At 48.4% G+C, this 20,093-nt stretch overlaps 1 protein-coding gene across 2 annotated transcripts in view; it reads left to right on the forward strand.

Moving 5' to 3' along the window:
* CTNNBIP1 (catenin beta interacting protein 1) overlaps positions 1-20,093 on the forward strand; it is a 55,305-nt gene that overhangs the window by 19,913 nt on the left and 15,299 nt on the right. The window contains exons 2-4 of one of the 2 annotated variants that reach the window (XM_027843794.1): positions 2,850-2,933; positions 12,800-12,921; positions 13,792-13,882. In XM_027843794.1, coding sequence (XP_027699595.1) covers positions 12,826-12,921; positions 13,792-13,882 — 187 coding nt within the window. In that variant the 5' untranslated portion in view covers positions 2,850-2,933; positions 12,800-12,825. Of the gene's footprint in view, positions 1-2,713; positions 2,934-12,799; positions 12,922-13,791; positions 13,883-20,093 lie in introns of those variants that run through there. The other variant, XM_027843793.1, reaches the window with a different exon arrangement.

Here is a 20,093-nt window from a genome sequence, read left to right on the forward strand (position 1 = left end):
GTGGTGGTAGGCAGGTGGTGAGATGGCCTGGGTGGGTCTCTGGATCACTGGAGAAGTAAAAGTGAACCAAGGGCCAGTATCTAAGGGGGCCAGCCCCTAGTTAGAACGGTTTAGTTTGTATATACTCAGTCACCATTCAACAGGAACCAGAAGCAGAAATGTCCCAGGATTATTCCTTAGCTTCCTTCTCTTCCTTTCCCCCCCAGTTTTGGAAGACTTTCCTGGCCAGTGTCAGTTTCCTTCTCTTTAAATTTGGGTGAGGATAGACAAGAGACATCGACCTGATGGATTGAGACAAGGGAAAAAAGAGGCCAGGGGCCTTGAGAAACATGGACAAATTCATTCATTTCTTCTGTCGTAAATGCAGGTGTGTCTTTTGGGTTCTTAGGTTTTGAGCCACATGAACAGGAGAGGATAATCGGTTATGTTGGCAGAAATTAAGGCTCTTCAGAAGTAGAAGACGACTAATTCTTTTAACCTCAGAAAGATTCAGGGGTTTGAGGTGGGGCAGATTCCCCAGGGTTCTTTGGGATTTTAGAGCTTTGACATCGAAGGGAGTAAAAAGAGCAGTTAGTTGTCATCATCCATGGGGCTGTCCCGAAAGTGGCGTGTTTGATGCTGCTGGTGAGGAATCAATTGTGGGGTCAGGCCTCGTCGCAGGGCTCTGCAGCATGAGAACTCATTAAACAGAATGTGCAGGGAGAAGGAAGAGTGGGATTTACCTTAGGGAAGGTCTCGATCAGGGGTGGGGAACCTGTGGCCTCGAGGCCACACGTGGCCTTCTAGATCCTTAGGTTCGGCCTTTTGACTAAACCCAAATTTTACAGAATAAATCGCTGCACCTAAGGATCTAGGAGGCCACATGTGGCCTCGAGGCCACAGGTTCCCCACCCCTGGACATCACTCCACCTCCTCAAGACAGAGCATCTTTCTTAGCCATTGGTAGCAGACTTGAGCAGAGCCAGCCTTTTGTGCAGATGCATGCTGCATAGACCAAGGCTGGTGCCTTGCCCATAGTACCTACATGTGAAGATGAGAATTCCACTCCTGGACAGTGACTCCCATTTAGAAGATGGGACAGGTCGACCAAAAATCCCTTGCTTCCTCTCTCTGTTTTTCCTGACATGGTAGGATGAAAGAAAGAATAGTGGAGGAGCAGGGACCCTAATCTTGTCCCACTCTCCATGTATTTTAGTGGTCTGCCCCTCCCCCCAAATTGCCCAGGGGAGAATATAGACTGGCTAGCTATACCTCTGTGTGGTTCCTGGCACATAGGTTTTTGTTGTTTGGTTTTTTTGTTTTTGTTTTTTTGGGGGGGGCAATTGGGGTTACGTGACTTGCCCAGGGTCACACAGCTAGTAAGTGTCAAGTGTTTGGTCTGAGGCCGTATTTGAACTCAGGTCCTCCTGATTTCAGGGCCGGTGCTCTATCCACTGCGCCACCTAGCTGCCTCTTTTTTTTTTTTTTAAATCAGTAGTTGTTGACATAGTACGAGCAGGAGCACAGTGGTTAGGGTGCTGGCCTGGAATCAGAAGGACCTATGTTCAGATCTTGACTCTGGCTTTTACTAGTTGTGTAACCATGACCAAGTCACTTCACTGCTTTGGGCCTTGGTTTCCTCATCTGTAAAATGAGGGGGTTGGAGTAGATGACTTCTAAGGGCCCCTGCAGCCCCAGTTTATGGTTCTGCGATCCTGTACTGCCTTTAGGTTTCTTTAGAAAGGTGAGAGAAGGCAGGGAGTATACATGACAGGCAGAAAATGTTACTTTTTTTTAAAAAAACTTTATTACTCTCTTTGGCCTTTATGTCACCTTAATTTCTGATCTTGTCCCTCTTCCCTCCCATATCCAAAGAGCTCTTCTTGTAACAAAATATCAACAACAGGAAAAGCCGTTCAACAAAACCAACCTAAGAGTCAACATGAGTCTGAAAGTGTGCGCACTATTCCATACCCCTAATCCCCCACCTGCACAAAGAAGGGAAAGGGAAGTGCATTTCAAAAACTTTCTTTATCATGATTAGGTTTGGGCAGGTAGAAATTTTGATGGGCTAGCAGAAATTTGGCCTGGCTGGTAGGTTTTGCAAATCTTACAGCAAGGGTGTTTTATATGTAAACTGTGTGATGCATGTGTAGATAAAGTTACATAGATATGATACATAAGCACGCTGATGATTAAGTACTGATTCCCAGCCTTAATCCCCCACCTATACAAAGATGGGAAAGGGAGGTGCATTTAGAAAACTTTCTTTATCATGATTAGGTTTGGGCGGGTTAATGAGCAAGTAGAGATTTTGATGGGCTAGCAGAAATTTGGCCTGGCTGGTAGGTTTTGCAAATCTTGCAGCAAGGATGTTTTACATGTAAATCGTGCAATGTATGTATGGATAAAATTACATGGATACCATACCTAAGCACACAGAAAGATTAAGTACTGATTCCCAGCTTCTTTTGTTTGCTTGTGTTTGGGTTTGGACAAGTGTGGGGTGGAACCAAACCTTCTCTAACCTGGGAGTCTGTCAGTCAGCTGGCCTAGAGTGATTCACTCTGGGCCTGAGCCTCTGCTGGGCTGGGTGTATGATATCAGGCTGGCTGACCTGATTCAGCCGGAAATGCCAAGTAAGCATTACCGCCTTCACTGTCCTCTTCCCCCCAGGTGCTGGTTCCTTTGGGCTTGCCAGAAACACAGGTATTTCTGGACCTGTGGGGGAGCCAGCTGTTCCTAGCTTTCTGAAAGCACTGTGAGGGATGAGGAGCCAGAGCTTTCTCAGGATTTGAAGCTGGCAGAGGGTGCCACCCTCTTTCCCACCCTTCTTCCCCTGTGTGTGATCGCGTTATATTTTTCCACAGGGCAGCACCTCCTTTTCTCCCAGCCTGTGATTCTCCTGATCACAACTAAGCATCCATCTGGCTGAAGTTGATTTCCAAAAGCAGGTAAGAGGCCTGTGATAGAGGTGAGCCCTGGAGGGTGGGAATGTCAATGCAAGCAAGGTTAAATGACATTATTTTTGTTTCTCACCTTAATCTATAATTCTTATTTTTTTAAAGATATCATCTCAATTCTGTTAGGTTTTTAAGGTGAAAGCTATAATGTGTTGAGACAACTGCAGAGATTTCTTAGGCTACGGTGGCATATTTTTTCTGAAAGAATCACCTTGTTGTTGGACTTTGCCTGAAATAGTTCCAAGCAAACCCAAGAACGCATTCTGTGTCATGGATGTATTCATCAGTGTGCCTATTTATGATTTAAAAAAAAAAATGAACTTCCAGTAGGTAAATTAAGATAACCTAGTAAAAACAGTACATTTATATTCATGGCTAGTTGAGGCTGCAGAAGAAAGGTCAGCCTTGTAGTCTTTGTCTCCAAATGGATGACATTTCTGAGATCCAAAGGGAAAATGGCCAGCTAACCTTTGGAGAGTACAGAGAACTCTCAGCAAGTAGCCTTCTTACCCGAGATCAATCTGTCGATGCCCTGGGTGCAGTATACTGAAGGATCCCTGGGTTCGGGGAGACAAGACACCTGGGTTCCAGTCCTGGCTCTGTACCTGCCTAGCTCTGAGACCCTGGGCAGGTCACTGGACCTCTCTGAGTCTCATTCTTTTCCCCCCAAGTCGTCTTCTCTGAAGGTCCTGTTTTCTGTCAAGGATACCACCATCCTGCCAGTCACCCTAGTTCAAAATGAGGGATATCCTCAGTGGGCAGATAGGATATCTTCTACCTAGGTAGGTAGGTGGCACAGTAGGTAGAGAGCTGGGCCTAAAGTCAGGAAGACCTGAGTTCACTGGCTTCAGGTATTTCCTAGCTGTGTGACCCTGGGTAAATTGCTTAACATTTGACTGCCTCAGTTTTTTCATCTGTAAAACAGGGATGATAATAGCATTTACCTTCTAGAGTTGTGAGGATAAAATGAGATAATTTCTATAAAGCACTTAGCCTGGTTCCTGGCACCTGGTTGGTACTTAATGAATGCTTGTTTCTTTTTTTCTTTCCTTCCTCAACTTTTTCACCCTATTTATCCAAATCTCATTGTTTCTTTCTCAACAACATCTTCCATATTCATCTCCTTTCTACTTTCACAGGCCTCCCACTAGGTCAGGCCTGCATTCTCTCTTGACCGGTCTATTACAATAGCCTTCTAATTGGTCTCTGTGCTTAAAGTGTCTTTCTACTCCAACCCATTCTCTACAAGATTGCCAGAGTAATTTTCCTAAACTGTAGCAAACTGCAGGTCTGCCCCTGTCTCTCCCTCCTCTACTCAGTAAACTCAATGGCTTCTCCTGCCCTCAGGATCAAATATAACCTGCTCTTTTTGGCTTTTAAAGTTTTTTATGTCCAGGGCCCAGCCTAGCTTTCCAGCCTTGTCACACACTGGTATCCTTTTCTGTGTTCTGAAGTCTAGCCAGACTGGCCTTCTTGCTGTTCCTCAAACATGAGGCTCCATTTCCCATCCCAGTGCCTTTGCACTGACTGTCCCTCATGTCTGGGATGCATTCCCTCCTCTCTTCCATGCCTTAGGATCCCTTGTCTCCTTCAGAACTCGGCTCCAGTGCTACCTTCTGATGAAACCTTTCCTAATCTCCCCCCAACTGAAAACAAAAGACTGAATGATAAGTGCAAGTCATCAAGCTACAGTCACGGAACTTTAACCTAAGGAAATAGTTACCAATTCTTGGCACCTTTTGGTGGGGGGGGAATTAGAGTTGCTAATATGACCTTGGTCTGAATGGCAACTAAAATTCCATAGGCTGCCTGACCAATCCGCCAGTGACCCTGAGGCATACTTGGTAAAGACTCAATCTGACTTGTTCTTTTTTGACTTGTTCACTTGCTATCACACTCATGGCTCTGTCTACTCTTCTGGCTGGGTATCTATGATGTCATTTTTAAAAGCCATATGGATTGGAATGAAAGAGAGAAAAAAGCAGTGCCTTTAAACCAAATCCCCATCCATTTAATAATGAATTTTCAAAGAACTTGAGTATATTATCACATTTGAGCCTCAATACAACCTGTGGGGTGGTATTTGTAAAGCATTTTGCAAAGTGCTATATAAATACTCATTACTATTATTATTGCAGTTGTTATCCCTATTTTACAGATGGGGAAACTGAGGCTCAGAGAGATTAATTGCCCACAGCCACAGGGAGTAAGCAGATAGCACCAAATATGAACCTGGGTCTTTCTGCCCAAGTCCAGGACTCTGACCCCCAAGCCTTCCTGCCCTCTTTCAGTTGGTCTTTCTACCCTCTGAGTGAAGATGACCTTCTTTTTGGAGTCAAGGATGGGAAGAACCCAGAAATGCAGAATGAAGCTTAGGAATGCTAAAATACAGACCAAATATTGAGAAGAATGAAGTTTTTTTTTTTTTTTTTTTTGCTTATAGGAAGCAAATTCTTAGCAAATTAAACAGTTTCTCCAAAGGAAACACAGTTAACTGTGTGGTAGCCTGACTTCAGCTCTAGCTGGGTAGTCCAGTGGTTAGAGTCAGGTAGCCCTCAAGTTCAGATCTTGCCTCAGACTCCAGCTGTGTGACCCTGGGCAAGTTACTTCACCTCTGTCTACCTCAGTTTCCTTATCTGTAACATAAGGTTAATAATAGACCTACTGCTCAAGTGAGGGTCAAGTCCAGATAACATGTGGAAAGAGCTTTGCCGCCCTTAAAGCGCTGTATAAATGCTAGCTAAGCTAAACCCCAAGTGCTCGTTTTGATGGAAATAGGTGAGACAGGGAGCAGTCCCTGATGTTTTTTTGTTAGGCTTGGGTCTATAATTACTTCTATAATTATAGCATGTAGAATTGAAGATCCTTGTGAAAGTGATGAGGGCAACAGAAAGAGAAAGAAAAGGCAAATAATATTGGCCTTTAAAATCATAGGAACACAGATGTAGAGCCAGAAGAGGTCTTAGAAATGATTGAGTCCAGCCGTCCTCATTTTACAGATGAAGAAACTGAGGCACAGGAAGACTAAGTGACTTGTCTGGTATCACCAGCCAGTAAGTGGCTAGGGCAGGATTTGAACTCAGGTCTTCCTGACTAGGTGGTTCAGTGGGTAGGGCACTGGATCTCAAGTTAGGAAGACCTGAGTTCAAAGCCAGTCTCAGATGCTTACCAGTTGTGTGACCCTGGGCAAATCACTTAGCCTTTATTTGCCCTAATCCACTGGAGAAGGAAATGGCAAACTACCCCAGCATCTTCGCCAGGGGAACCCCACAGACAATATTGGTGTGCAGTATGGTCCATGGGGTCCTGAAGAGTCGGACACAGCTGAACAGAGCCATCCAGGAGCTGTTGTGCTTAGTAGCTGTCTAATAAATCAGACTTCTGTCCCTGTAGTGACATCACTGTCCATGTTAAATAGATCTTAGAATGATCTTTTGGTGCCCTCTACATAAACTACTTTTCACTTTGAACCCCACATGGGAAGCAGAGCGGAAATGACATTAAAAAAAAAAAAGAAAAGAAAAAGGGAGGAGCTTGATGTGGTTTGTTTTCCTGAAGGTGGTTTACCTTTGGGTCAAAGGAACAGCTCATCTGGGTCAGAAGTGGAACCTTCTAGGAGCTTGCTCTCCATGCAACCCCTCCTTACAGCACTTTCCCAGCAAAACCTGGGTGCTGACCCTCTGGTGCTTTGGTCAGCCTGACACCTAGTGGCCAGCACTCATACTCTGTTCTGTGTTTGAAGAAACCAACGTCAAAACTTGGTTTTGGGTCGGTTTGAAATGACAAACTACCTTGAACCTATTACCTATCAGACTTATAAATAGGAGAATAATTTATGAATAAACAAGAGATAGAGAGCATTGTGAGGTATAAAATGGATATTTTGATTACATTAAATTAAAAAGGTTTTGTACAAATAAAATCAGTGTAGCCAAGATTGGAAAGAAAGCAGAAAACTGGGGGGGGGGGGAATTTTGTAGACAGTTTGTTAGATAAAGGTCTCATATCTCAAACATATAGAGAGCTTTGTCAAATTTATAAGAATAGGAGTAATTCTCTAATAAATGGTCAAAAGATATGAACAGGCACTTTTTCGATGAAGAAATCAAAGCTATATATAGACATGTGACAAAATGCTCTAAATGATTTTTGATTAGAGAAATGCAAATGAAAACATCTTTGAAATATCACCTCCCACCTATCAGATTGGCTAAAATAATAGAAGGGGAAAGTGGTAAATGTTGGAGGGAATGTGGAAAAATTGGGACACTAACACTATTGGTGGAATTGTGAACTGATCCAACCGTTTTGGAGACCAGTCTGGAATTATGCCCAAAGAGTTATAAAACTGTTTATATCCTTTAACCCAGCAATACCACTACTAGGTCTGTTTCCCAAGGTGATGGGGAGAAAGGAAAAGAACCTGTATGTTCTAAAATATTGATAGCAGCTGTGTTTGTGGTAACAAAGAGCTGGAAATTTCAGGGATGCCCACCTATTGGGGAATGGCTAAACAAATTGTAGCATATGATTGTGATGGAATCCTGCTGTGCTATAAGAAATGACGAGCTGACTGATTTTAGAAAAACGTGGAAAGACCTTCGAGAAATAATGAAGGAATGCACAAAACCAAGAGAATGTTGTATACAGTAACAACAATATTGTTCGAAGAATAAATATGAATGCCTAAGTTATTCTGACTATTATAAATACTCAGATCAACTACAAAGAACCTATGAAGGAAGATGTTACCCACCTCCAGAAAAAGAACTGATAGAGTATGGTTTTATATGTACATAGATACGTGTGTGTGTGTGTGTGTGTGGTGGGAGGGAGGGAGGGGTGGCCTTTTCTAGTGCAGGGTGGGGTGGGAGACAATTTGGAACTTAAAATGTAACAAAAATAAAAGTTAAATTTTAGCAAAAGAAAAAAGAAAAGAAATTGTGAACTCCTCAAACTCCTGTCTGCTTGGGGGCCAATTATTCCTGAGCATTTCTGGGGTCTGCTTAGCATATGCAGAATGGCTGATGGCATGAGATTCTTGGAGAAAGCAGAGCTGGGGTTTGGAGGAGGCCGGATTGGAAAGGCCTTCCCTTGGAGGCTGTCCACTGCCTCCTCTACCAGCAAAAGAAGCCTCCTTGCAGCTCCCCCTAAAGAACTCGTCCAGCCTTTGCCCTGGGCCTCCACGGAATGGGTCAGCACGGCCTTCCAAGGCAGCCTGTCCCGTTTGGGGACAGCTTTAAGTATTAGGAAGTTTTTCCTGACTTCAGTCCTGTATTTGCTTTTGAAGCTTCCCTCCCAGAACCAATCCATTCCTCTTCCACATGGCAGCAGCTTTTATGTCATCCATAATTCATCTTTTCAGGCTAAACATGTTCAGTTTTTTTTTAAGCTAATCCTCCTGTGGCATGATCTAGAGGCTTTTCCCCCATCTTGGTTACTGCCCTCTTCTGGCCATTTCCAATTTTTTTCAATCCCCTTCTTAAACTGCTTTCCTGTTGCTATAGAGAAGTATTGGACAATGGGCAGCAGTCCAAACTCCCCCCTCCCCCCCAGCTATATGCTCCTTCTTGTATCCCCAACACTTAGTGTGGTGTCTTGGTGTATAGTGTGGGCTTAATCAGTGCTCTGCCTATCTACCTACGTACTGACATTTGAGGGGCACATGGAAGCACTGGTCTTTAAGATGTTTTAAGCTTCAGTGGCCTTGGAGCCATCTTTGCAGCCACTACTAACCAAAAGAGCCACACGTGACCATTTTAAGCCTCCTAGAGACTGATTCAATTTAATGTTTTAATTCAGAGCCAAAGAGCTGCAGATTTTACATAAAAGAGCTGAGTGTGGCCCAAGCCTGTCATTGCCTTGTAGTGTAGGTATTAATGCACTAGCATATTTAATAAAAGGCCTGGGAGATCAGGACATCAAGCACCAAAGTGGCAGGTCATCCTTTCACCTGTCTCTGAACTTTCTGGCTGGAGCTGTGTTAGAAAGTCTCCTGCAGCCTTCTCACCAAACCTTCTCTAACCTGGGCGTGCTTTCCCCCAGCCTACATGGCACTTGTGGTCTCCTCCCACAGGAAGACTTTTTAGGAGGAATGTTCTGCTTTGCCACTTGCTAAGAAGGCTGCACAGGGCCCTTTCCCTTCCAGATGCAAGGTGAAGGGAAGGCAGAGGGTGGAGCAGTGAGGAGCCAAGAGCCTCAGGACTAGATGGGCAAGAAGTGGTGAGGAGATCCATGCCCAAGCGAGTGTAGGCCTCGCTTCTTTGTAAAGGGCTCCCCTGGGGCAGTCCCTGACCCTTCGACATGATCATAGCCTCAGAAGGGACCTTGGAGTCCATCTGGTCCAAGCCAGGCCTGAAAAAAAGATCCCTGCTACCCGGTCAGCTGGCCTCCCCTTGAAGACCTTGAAGGAAGAGGACCCGTACCTCGAGAGGCAGCCTTTCCACTCTGGGACAGCTTCAGTTGTTAGGTGCCTCATGGCAGCTTCTTCCGTTGTTCCTGGTCCTGCCCCCGGGGCTGAGCAGAAGGTCCCATATGATAGCCCTTCACACACTTGAAGATGGCTCTCTGTCCGTCTCTGTCCCCCCCCCCCCCCGCCCCGAGTCTTTTCTTTTCTAGGTTAAACATGCTCAGTTCTCCATTTGATCCTCATGACATGATTGGTCCCAGACTCGTCACTCTGCTACTGGCCATGCCAGGTTATCATTGTCTTCCCTAAAGTATGGCTCTAAGAGCTCCTCAGGTAGTCTTCGAGGGCAGAGTACAGATAAGCTGTCTCTTCTCTAGCCCCAGATCAACTGCCTTGTGAGACAGCACGAGAGGGCATTAGCTTTCCGGAGGGCTTTATCATGTCGCCGACTCACGTGGAGCCAGATCTTTTTCAGACAATCCACAGCCTCCCGCTTTTGAAATGATGAGTGTGGTATTTGGAACCCAAGAACGGGGCTACCCTTTTATCCCCATTAAATGTCAGTTTACTAGATTCAGCTCAGGGCTCCAGTCTGTCCCGTCCAGTCTTTTTGGGCTCTTTCTTTGCTGATGTGTTAGCAACCATCCCTCTGAGTTTTGTGTCATCTGCAAGTTTTATAAATGGGCTTCTGGGCCATCATCCAAGGCATTACTTAAAATGGTCTAGAGCTGACTCCTGGGACCCTGCCTTAGAGACCTTCTCTGTGCAAGTTGACATCAGATCAATCAGTAAGCATGAAGTACCTACTGTATGCCAGGAGCTGAGGGTACAAAAAGGCAAAAGACAGCCTCTGTCCCCAAGAAGCTTATAATCTTATAATGCAGACAAATATAGACAAAGCAAGCTATATATAGGATAAATAGGAAATAACTAACTGAGGGAAGGCACTGGAATTAAGAGGGGTTGGGAAAGGCTTCCTAAAGAAAATAGAATTTGATTGGGACCAGAAGGAAGCCAGGGAGGTCAGGAGACAGAGTGGAGAAGGGAGAGCGCTCCAGATTTGAGATACAGCCAGAGAAAATGCCCAGAGCTGAGAGGAGGCCAGTGTTATTGGGTCAAAAAGTATATGTCGGGGAGTAAGCTATGAGAAGACTGGAAAGGTAGGAAGGGCTTTAAAAGATACCAAGGAGAGGTTTTTGTATTAGGTCCTGGAGGAGATAGGAAGCCATTGGGGTTGTTTGAATATAGAGGTGGTATAGTTGGACCTATGCATTAGTGGCTGAATGGAAGGTAGATTGGAGTGGGGAGAGAGTTGAGGCAGGTAGACCCACCAGTAGGTGATTGCAATAATCCATGTGTGCAAGTAAGGAGGGTCTGCTCCAGACAGATGACAGTGTCAGAGGAGAGAAGGGGGCGCATGTGAGAGGTGTTGCAAATGTGAAATTGGCAGGCCTTGGCAACAGCTTCAACATGGTGGTGAGAGAGAGGGAGAGACGGAGAAACGGAGAGATAGAGAGACGTCCAGGACGACTCCTAGGTGGTGAGCCTGAGAGAGTGGAAGGATGGTGATGCCCTCTACGGTAATAGAGAAGGTAGGATGATGAGTTTGGTTTTGGACATATTGACTTTAAGAGGTCTGCTAGACAACCAGTTTCAGATGACCGAAAGGCACTTGGAGATGTGAGAGTGGAGGTCAGCAGAGAGTTTGGGACCGAACAGGTATATTTGAGGATCATCAGCATAGTTAATGACCATCTCTTTGGGCTTGGCCACTTGACCATTTCTGAATCCAATTAATTATATGATCCTCTAGCCCCATATTTGGCTATTTTGTCGACAAGAATAAGATAATTTGTCAAATGCTTTGCTAACATATAGACTATCTGCAACATTTCCCCCATCTCCCAGCATAGTAACCTTGTCAAAAAAAGAAATGATATCAGTTTGGCATGACCTGTTTTTGGAGCCGTGCCAGCTGCTCTTTGGGATCATTGCTTCCTTTTCTAGATGTTTACCAACCATCCCTTTTACAATGTGAATTTTTCAGGACTGAAATCAAGCCCATGGACCTATAGTTTGCTAATGCTATTTACTGTCTTCCTACTTTGGAAATCAGTATAACATTTGCCCTTTTCCAGTCCTAGAGAGACCTCTTCCATTAGGATTACTCTCAAAGATCGCTGACATCCATTTTGAAATTGGAGTGGGATAATCTCTAGCATAAAATGATGGGGTTGGAGTAAATGGCCTCTGGGACCCCCTCCCACTCTAAATCTATGATCCTATGAGCCCAGGCACTGAAACTGAGAGGGAGGCCAGTTCCTCCCCAATTGCTGGCCCACAGACAAATTAGCTGCTAGCATCAAATATAAAGACAGCCAGACCTCCAAAGTCTTTATTCTATTTCCCAAATCATTTTTCTAATGAGGACAGGACTTCCTGCTGCTTGATCTTCCTGTCATTTGTTCAGAACTCTCTTAAGACTATTTTCCCTGTTTGTCTGTTCTAGCCTAGGTGCGGATTGTTGAAAACAGTGGGACCACTTGTCAGTCCATTTTGGTTGGGCCTTGGGAATAAGCCTCAATTTTTAGAGCCAAATATCATTTGGGTTGTTTTTTTTTAAGGATTATTCTTTTTGTCTTTCATACCTCAGTCATATCCTGATATACCTCTCCCCAACATGGCTCCTCTGTGACAAAGAAAATCAGTAAGCAGAACTGACTTTAGGATATGGCTGTGGCTCACGGTGTATGGGATGTTGAGTTGGTTATGCTTTGAATGGCTGTGTGGGGGTGTGTGGGGGTGTGTGTTGGGGTAAGTTTAGTGGATTCCTTTTTCCACAATGATAAACCTCCAGCTCCTGGAGCCCAAAACCCACACAAGCTTGTCCTTCTCTGGCTCTGGTACTTGGCTTTGGTTTGGAAACCCAGGGCCTTTAAAACATTCACTTCCTGCACTGCCCCTTTCAGAGAGAGGAAGCCGAGTGGACACAGACAGCACCCTAATCAGGAGAGATAAGAGAGGTCATCCATACCCTGGGACCTCTGCTGACTGACTGCAGCAGAGCTTGTATGGGGGGTGGCTCAGGGAATGTTCCTGGGGAGGCCGGCCTGGCACTGTTGAGAAGAGCGGCTGGTATGTCTTTGGCGCTCTCTTCCATATCCCTTCTCAGTCCTTGGCTTCTGCTGCTGGACATAGCTGCTCAATCCAGCTGGCCAAGGCTGGCAGTGGGGAGGAAGAGAGGACCTGATGTTGTCTCCAAGCTGTCAGTAATGAGATTCCCAAGCATTCCAGGCCAGCTGTCAAGCTACTAACAAAGCCTGCCCTCTGGGGTTAAAAAGGTGGCTTGGGGAGGGAGGAAAGTACTGAGTTCCCCAGCAGGCCCCAGCTCCATAACTCTAGGTGTGTCTCTCAGCGTCACCCTTGGACTTTGTCGCTTGATCCCCAGGAATCTCTGGAGTTGGACTGAGGGGAATGAACCGTGAGGGAGCTCCCGGGAAGAGTCCGGAGGAGATGTACATTCAGCAGAAAGTTCGGGTCTTGCTCATGCTGAGGAAGATGGGATCCAATGTAAGTTCTGTGTCACGCTAACGACGGGGGGCCAGGGTGGGAAACACTGCCCCCCTGGAGCAGGGATGGGCCGTGCCCAGTGGGTGAGCCGAGCTGTGTCCCTGGGGAAGTCGTCTTGTCCCCACTCCGGGACAAAGCGTGTGACAGTTCCTGGGACAGAGGGGGTACAGAGGCTCCTACTTCCGTGGAAGCAGCCTCAGAGCCCCAGGCGTGGCTCGGGCATGGGGCGGTAATGTCTGTGAAGGAGCCTGATGGTGGCTAAGGAATGGGGATGAGGCTTTTGAGTCAGGAGCACTCTGGGCTGGGAGCAGACAGCCCAGGTCTCCCGGGGTCCCTTGGGGTTCTAGAAGCGGTTGGTATTTAGGACCAGGAGGCTTTTTTTGATCCTGTGGCAACCAGGGGCCATGGGTTGAGGATCAGGGTCTTTTTTTTTTTTTTTTTTTTTAGGCAATTGGGGTTAAGTGACTTGCCCAGGGTCACACAGCTAGTAAGTGTCAAGTGTTTGGTCTGAGGCTGGATTTGAACTCAGGTCCTCCTGACTTCAGGGCCAGTGCTTTATCCACTGCGCCACCTAGTTGCCCCCGAGGATCAGGGTCTTGTCCAGCTTTGGGGCTGAAGATTTTTAAGACATACACACGGACTTCTTCCTGAGCCTTCAGTGACTTGTTCCCCAAATGCCCCAGCCAGCAGGGCTTGGGTGCTCAGTGCCCAGGAGAGGGTCAAGGTGGACGAGATAGAGGGATACTTGCAGAAGAGAATGCCGCCGCTCTAGACAGGAGCAGAGAGGAGGAGCGTGCCTTGGTGTTTGGGGATGACAGATAGGCCCTGCACCTTGGCAGGCAACAATGCTTTCTGCCCTTCCCCTTGCAGCTGACAGCCAGCGAGGAAGAGTTCCTGCGGACCTATGCGGGGGTCGTGAGCACCCAGCTCAGCCAGCTCCCATCGCACTCCATCGACCAGGGTGAGTTGGGGCAGAGCATGGGGAGCAAGATGGTGCCCAGGGGAGACGGTGGCTTCACTGCAGGCTCTTCTCGAGGCCTTTCTTGTGATAATGAAGGCCCTGGGCCTTTGGAAAATGACAGACCATTTACATGGGATGGAGGGGGAGACACTCGTGTGCGACCACAGTGACTGTCAGTGGGATAGAAGAGATAGGAGAGCAGGAATCCAGCCTGCTCTGCCTGCAACCCACCAGGCCCTGAGCCCTGCGCCTTAGCAGTGGGTTTCCTGTTTGTATCCCTAGTACTTAGCAGAGGTCGTTGGCCCATAGTGCTTCCCTAAGAAGTACTTCGTTCCATCCCATGAGGGAGATGTGCACATAGATGTACATTCAAAGTAAGCTTCCTTCCCTTTCCTGAATGGGAGCTGAGTGAATCAGCAGTCAGCTACTGGGCCCTCTTCTGACCAGTTATGATGCTAGGTGCAGCTAGGTGCTGCAGCCCTGTTTATCTGAGAAGGCTTTGGGCTTTGTCTCTGCATCCTCTGCCTTCAGTTTGAAGCTGGGATTGAGGTGGCCTTTCTGGCCTGGCCTAGGAGGACTGTTTTCTGAGGACTTAGAGAAGGAGCAGCCTCTTTAACCCCCAGGCCTGGCAGACATTTTGAATGTCCTGTACATCTTCATGGTTTGGGGAGAGCAGAGGCTCAGCCCTGCAAACAAGTTAAGTGCTGACACAGCCTCCCTGGCCCCAGGGGTCTGAGATTCTCTCCTGTCTTCCTCCCTCCCTCCTTAGGACCTGCCCGTCCTGTACATAGTTTGCCCATGGCCCTCTGATTTGGCTGACCTACAGGTTCTCTCCTCTTTTGGGGGGCATAGTGGAATTACTAACTATAGAGACATTCCCTGACTTTTGTTCTGGCCAAAGTAAAAATGGTTCTTGTGCCTCATGGGCAGAGTTCTCAGGATTCTGAGCCAGGACTGCTGATTCTTATATTTGCTTATCTGTGTCATCTGAGCTCGAGGTGGGCAGGGCTGGTAAATGCCAGGGGCTTGTGGGAGGGTTCCAGCTTCTCCGTAAGACTGACCTAGATCCATGACCAAGTAGTCTGTCTTCTATCTTGGGGCTCTTTGCCTCTTTCAGGGACTGGTTGACAAATACTGAAGCTTGGGTGTGATGGGATCCATGTGGCCCAGCTCAGCAGAAATCTGAATTGGCCTGGGCAGCAACCTCATGCAGACAAGCCTGGGCAGTCTGGCTCACACTGTTGGAGGCTGGGGGAGGAGAGAGAGCCCAGGAGGCCAGGGGCTCCAGAGGACAGCTAAAGGATCACTCTTCAGAGTTCTTTCCCACCCTCTCCAGGGCTTATCTAGTATGTTTTCTCTGAGGGCATCACTAGCCAGGCCAGGCACTTCAGCTTGGAGCAGGCTACAGGGCACTCAGCAGATGCTCAAAGGAGCCGAACCATCCTGGAAAAAGAGCTGGGGTCGTGCTCAGGCTGTTGTCACTTTTTGCTGTAGCCTCTTCTTTGCCTTCATCCTCTGTCACATGCAGTCATTTGGATTTGCCAAGCTGTGCCCACAAACCAAACCTTAGAGCCCCACCAGGTCTGGAATTCCTGGGGGCTTCACCTTCCCTCCCAGGCCACCCTTTTCCCTGTAGAATATGCTAGGAGCTCTGAGTGAGCCTGTATTTGAGCTGGGGAAAGGCCAGAGCTCTGTCTCACCCAGCTGGGCCGATGGGTGGGAACAAAGGTCAGCTCTGTTGACCTGGGAAAAGGAGGTCCCAGTGCCTTTAAGTAGCTGCTGCTTTTCTACCAGAATGGGGAGCTGCTCCCAGGCAGAAGTAAGCCACAGTAGCCCCTCTGCATGGGTGCCCTTGGGCTGACCAAAGGCCAGCCCTGCCGTGCTTTGCGGGTGCCATGATGAGCCAGGTCAGCAGCCCAGCTGTGCGGCCAGCCTCGCTGAATTCTCCTCGAGAGGGCAGCCTGCTGAGAGCCCCTGGGCTGTTGTCACCTATAGCTGGCACCAAAGTGTGGGACAGTGGGAAACAAACCAGAGGCCTGGGGGTTCTTGAGCGCAGGAGGTGGAGAGGGGGCAGGCCCCGCCAAGCAACTGAGCTGGGAGGAACAGGATCCCTTACACCAGCCGGCCATCTGAAAATCACACAGGCACCCCATTGTTTCCCTTCTCTGGATAAGAAACAAGAGGCAGGCTGCCCTTCCTGGAAGACTTGGGGCTTTGGAGCTGAGAAGAGGGGCCTGGTCTCTTCCCTCTGCCTGTCCTGGCCATGGTGGGAGGTCCTCCCTTCTCTCCCCTGCCCTTGGTCAGATTTTAAAAAAACTTTGGGTTTTCCCCCAAAGCCCTGGTGCAGGGGGCTTTAGGGGTCAAAGACATGGTATCTGCCGAGTTGGCATAGTCACTGGAGCTTGGGGGGCAGGGGGTCAGGGAAAAGAGACAGATGGATTTGGGCAGAGGAAGCAGCCTAGAGAGCAGCCTGGAGTGGGAGCTCTGTCCACTAGGTGGCAGGCTACCTCAGCAAATGGGGCCACCCCCTCCTCGCCAGGCACGTCGCTGCCTCTCCTCCATAATGCCTCCCCATGAGCATCCTTTCCTAACCTTGCTCTCTGACCTAAGGAATGAGAACCAGCCTGACCAGCCTCCTTCTTGGCCCTCTCCTCCCGGGTGCCCTCAGTCGGACCCTGGGTCCCCACTCCCTTGCTAGGGGGGGACCAGACCTAGAGAGTTGTAGGAAGGCAGCCGTGGAGCCCTTGTCAAATGTGAGCCCAGGGTGGAAGCAGGGAGCCTTAGAGGGAGTCAGGGCATGGGCTAAGGCAGTAACGGTGGCAGCTTCTGCCCTCTGCAGGGCCACTGGGAGGAGAGGGGACCTAGTAACCCCAGAGCTGACCAGAGGCCAGGATCCCTTTAGCTTTGAAATGGAAAGGCAGGCTGGGATAGAGCAGCTGAGCAGGGTACTCCAGTTGCTTCCCGGAAGGCCCCAAAGCCAGGGGCAGTGAGCCGCTCTGATTGTTTCTTCTGAGGCGAGGCTGCTGTGAAGACAGTAGGGGAGCAGGCAGGGCTCCTTTGTGTTGCCAGGCTTACTTTGGAAAGGCAGGACAGGCTGAGCGAAACTTCGAGTTAAAGCTGCATTTCTTTACGCTGCTGTCTGCATTAGATGTTGTTTGCGTGTTGTCTCCCCCGTTAGACTGGGAGCCCCTTGAGAATGGGGACTGCCTTTTACCTTTCTCTGTTTCCCCAGCACTTAGCACAGTGCTGGCCCATAGTAAGGGCTTACTAAATGCTTCTTGACTGACAGTTTGGTAAGTCTCCTTGGAGGGGCAGTTGCCTTCTGGCTTCTTTCTGCCTCCCTAAGCTCCCACCACTTATACAGAATTGAGGTCACTCACTGAAGTCAAGGGCTGTAAATTCTAGGCCTCCCAGCAAAACTTTAGGATGCCCTGTGACGTCTTACCATGCCTTACCTGACGTGGGCACCAGCTGCTGTGAGGTCTGTTTGAGCAGCAGCTGAAGGTCTCTCCTCATGGCTAAGACTGCTCCATCTTGTCAGAAAACACCTAGGGTGTGTCTAACATGGACCGACTCTGATAACAGGCCTCTCTCAGTCCTTACTCTAAAAGCAGGAACCTTGGGTGCCAAGAACTGGCAGCTCTTGACCTTGTTCTTCAGAGAATGTGTCCAAGCCTTGAAGGTCTTTGGGCTCATTCAGTGGCTCACAAATGGTTTCCTGGGGCTATATTGCCATCCTTCATAGAAAGTTGAGAGAGCCTACTGGGTTGGGGGGGGGGCGGTGGGAGGAAGGAGAGGAGAAGGTCTCCAGACTGCAGTAGCTGAGGCTCTCACCCAAGTAGCCAGACTGGAGGCCAGCGCCGCTTACACGAGTGCTTTCTAACATGCAGAGCTTGGCTATGTTGCTCCTGCTGCATAGGGCCTAAGCCTGGCCACAGGGGTCTGGGCTGGGCGGGAGAGATGCTCTTCTCTTTATCTTGAAGGAAGGAACTCAGGTCCCCTCTCAGAAACAGGAAGGTGATCCCCAGAAAAAAGTCGCAGGCTTGAATTTCTGCCTGGGTAAATCAGTGAGGACAGGCCCAGTGAGGATTGCAGGGGCCCCGGGAAAGGAGATTAATCTTCTCTGACTTTAATCAACACTTACCCAAGAATTACCTGTAACCTAATAATAAAAAATGTGCAACCCAGTGTGTGCACGCGCACACACGCACACGCACGCACACACACAAGTAGACTTTCGAGGGAAAAACAATCTGAGGAAAAGGCAAAGAATGTGCTGAATAGAGGGCAAAGTGGTTCCAGATCGGCATTCTGGCCCTGAGACTGGCCCCGTAAGAATGTACAAGAGCCTCCATTTGGCCTTCTTAGCTTGGGTAATGCAGTTTCACATCTAGGACTGAGGACCAGCAGCTGAAAGGTCTCAGGGCACCTTCCAGATAAGTCACATTTCCGCTTGCCACACTGCTTCCTCACAAGAGCCTTATGAGCCAGACAGGGCAAGTAATCGTATCCTCATTTTACACCTGAGGAAACTGAGGGCCCAGAGACATCACATGGCTTCTCTGGAGTCTCACAGCTAGCAGGTCAGAGCCAGAATTCCAGCCTTTGCCAACCCCCTCTCCATTGTGCCAAGGAAGAAAGCCATTCCCAATCCATGTGACAGGGAATGAAACATTCCAGGCTGAGGACAGTTAAGGGCAGAGCACAGGAGCGTGGACTGGCCGCCCATCAGCCTGAAGCCGCGTATTGCAGGGACAATTAGCACATAGTGTGATGCTGAACAGCCTAACAGAGAGATGCAGATATAATGTGGGCCACGAAACGAGGGATTTGTCGTGTCGTCAGGAAAGACCGGAGCCTTGTGGAGACGACGTGGAGGGCACGATTGTCATCTTCAGGCCCTCTAGTCGAAGGGCCGTCCGTCACATGGGATAGAGTGCCCTTGCTCCACCTGGCCCCAGAGGGCATAGCCAGGAGAAGTGAGGGGAAGGTGCGAGCGGCCACATTTAGATTTGGTATGAGGAAAGATTCTTAACCTGGCTGTCATCCCAAGTTTGCATCATTCCCCTCATTAAGGGTCTCCATTCTCTGCCCAGGTTCTGTAGATGATGATGAGGTTGGAAGCTAGTTCCTGGTGCTCACCTCAGGTCCTTCCTCTTGCGTTCTTCTCCCTTGCCTATGGCGTCTTGCCTGCTGTGGCCTGAAGAAGCCTTTGGCACATTCCTGCATGTGTGTGGGACAGAGAGAGGCATAATCTGCTCCAAGGACAATAGATGCACGCATTGGGGAAAGGTACGCTGGGCCCTAGTGCCTGCCCTGGATCCTCCGAGGCTGTGGAGTTCAGCCCCCTATTTGATAGACGAGGAAACCGAGGCTCAGGGTGAAGCTGGAGATGGCATAAGTAGGTGTCGAGTAGAGAGCACAGGTCTCAAGCACCTTGAGAGCAGGGAAGTTGGGGTTTTTCATCTTTTTATGTCTAACTCCAAGCACAATGTCCGCACGTGGTAGGTGTTTAATAATTGTTGGTTCGTGGCTAGAGGATGTCTAGAGGCGGCCCATCCTGCGACAGAAAGGAAGCCATCCCTTATGTGTATACGGTGGTTTACACTCCGAGAAGTCCATCTGTTGTTTTATAGTATCCCTATGAGGGTGGTACACTAGAAGGAGCACTGGAGCCAAAGGGTCTGGGTTCAAGTCCTACCCTTGCCTTTTGCTTCTTGTGTCACCTTGAACAAGGGGTGAGGGGTGGGCACTAGCATTTATTCAACCACCTATTATGTGCTAAGTGCTTTACAGATATCTCCTTTGAATCTCACAACAATGCTGGGAGGTAGGTGCCATTATTATCCTCATTTTACAGTTGAGGAAACTGAGGCAGAAGACTTGCCCAGGGTCCCACAACCAGGAAGTACCTGGGGTCAGATTTGAACTCCCGTCATCAGGCAAGTCACTTTCCTTATCTCTAAAAGAAGGATGTTGGGTATGATGACCTCCAAGACCCCTTCTGAACCTGTGGTCCGGGGAGGCATGGTTCTGTTTCTCTTCATTTCACAGCTGAGGAGACCGAGGGTCGAGAAGGGATCTGAACAAGGTCACAAAGCTCAGGAGTTTCCAGCCTGGGACTAGAATCTGCTCTCTTAGCTCCCAGACTTTGTTCTCTCCATTAGGTCATGGGCTGATCTGCTTGGCCCTTGGGGGCTGCTTCAGCTTC

Source organism: Vombatus ursinus, unplaced genomic scaffold (assembly GCF_900497805.2).
Source record: "Vombatus ursinus unplaced genomic scaffold, bare-nosed wombat genome assembly UNPS02014932.1, whole genome shotgun sequence".
NCBI classification, from domain to species: domain Eukaryota; kingdom Metazoa; phylum Chordata; class Mammalia; order Diprotodontia; family Vombatidae; genus Vombatus; species Vombatus ursinus.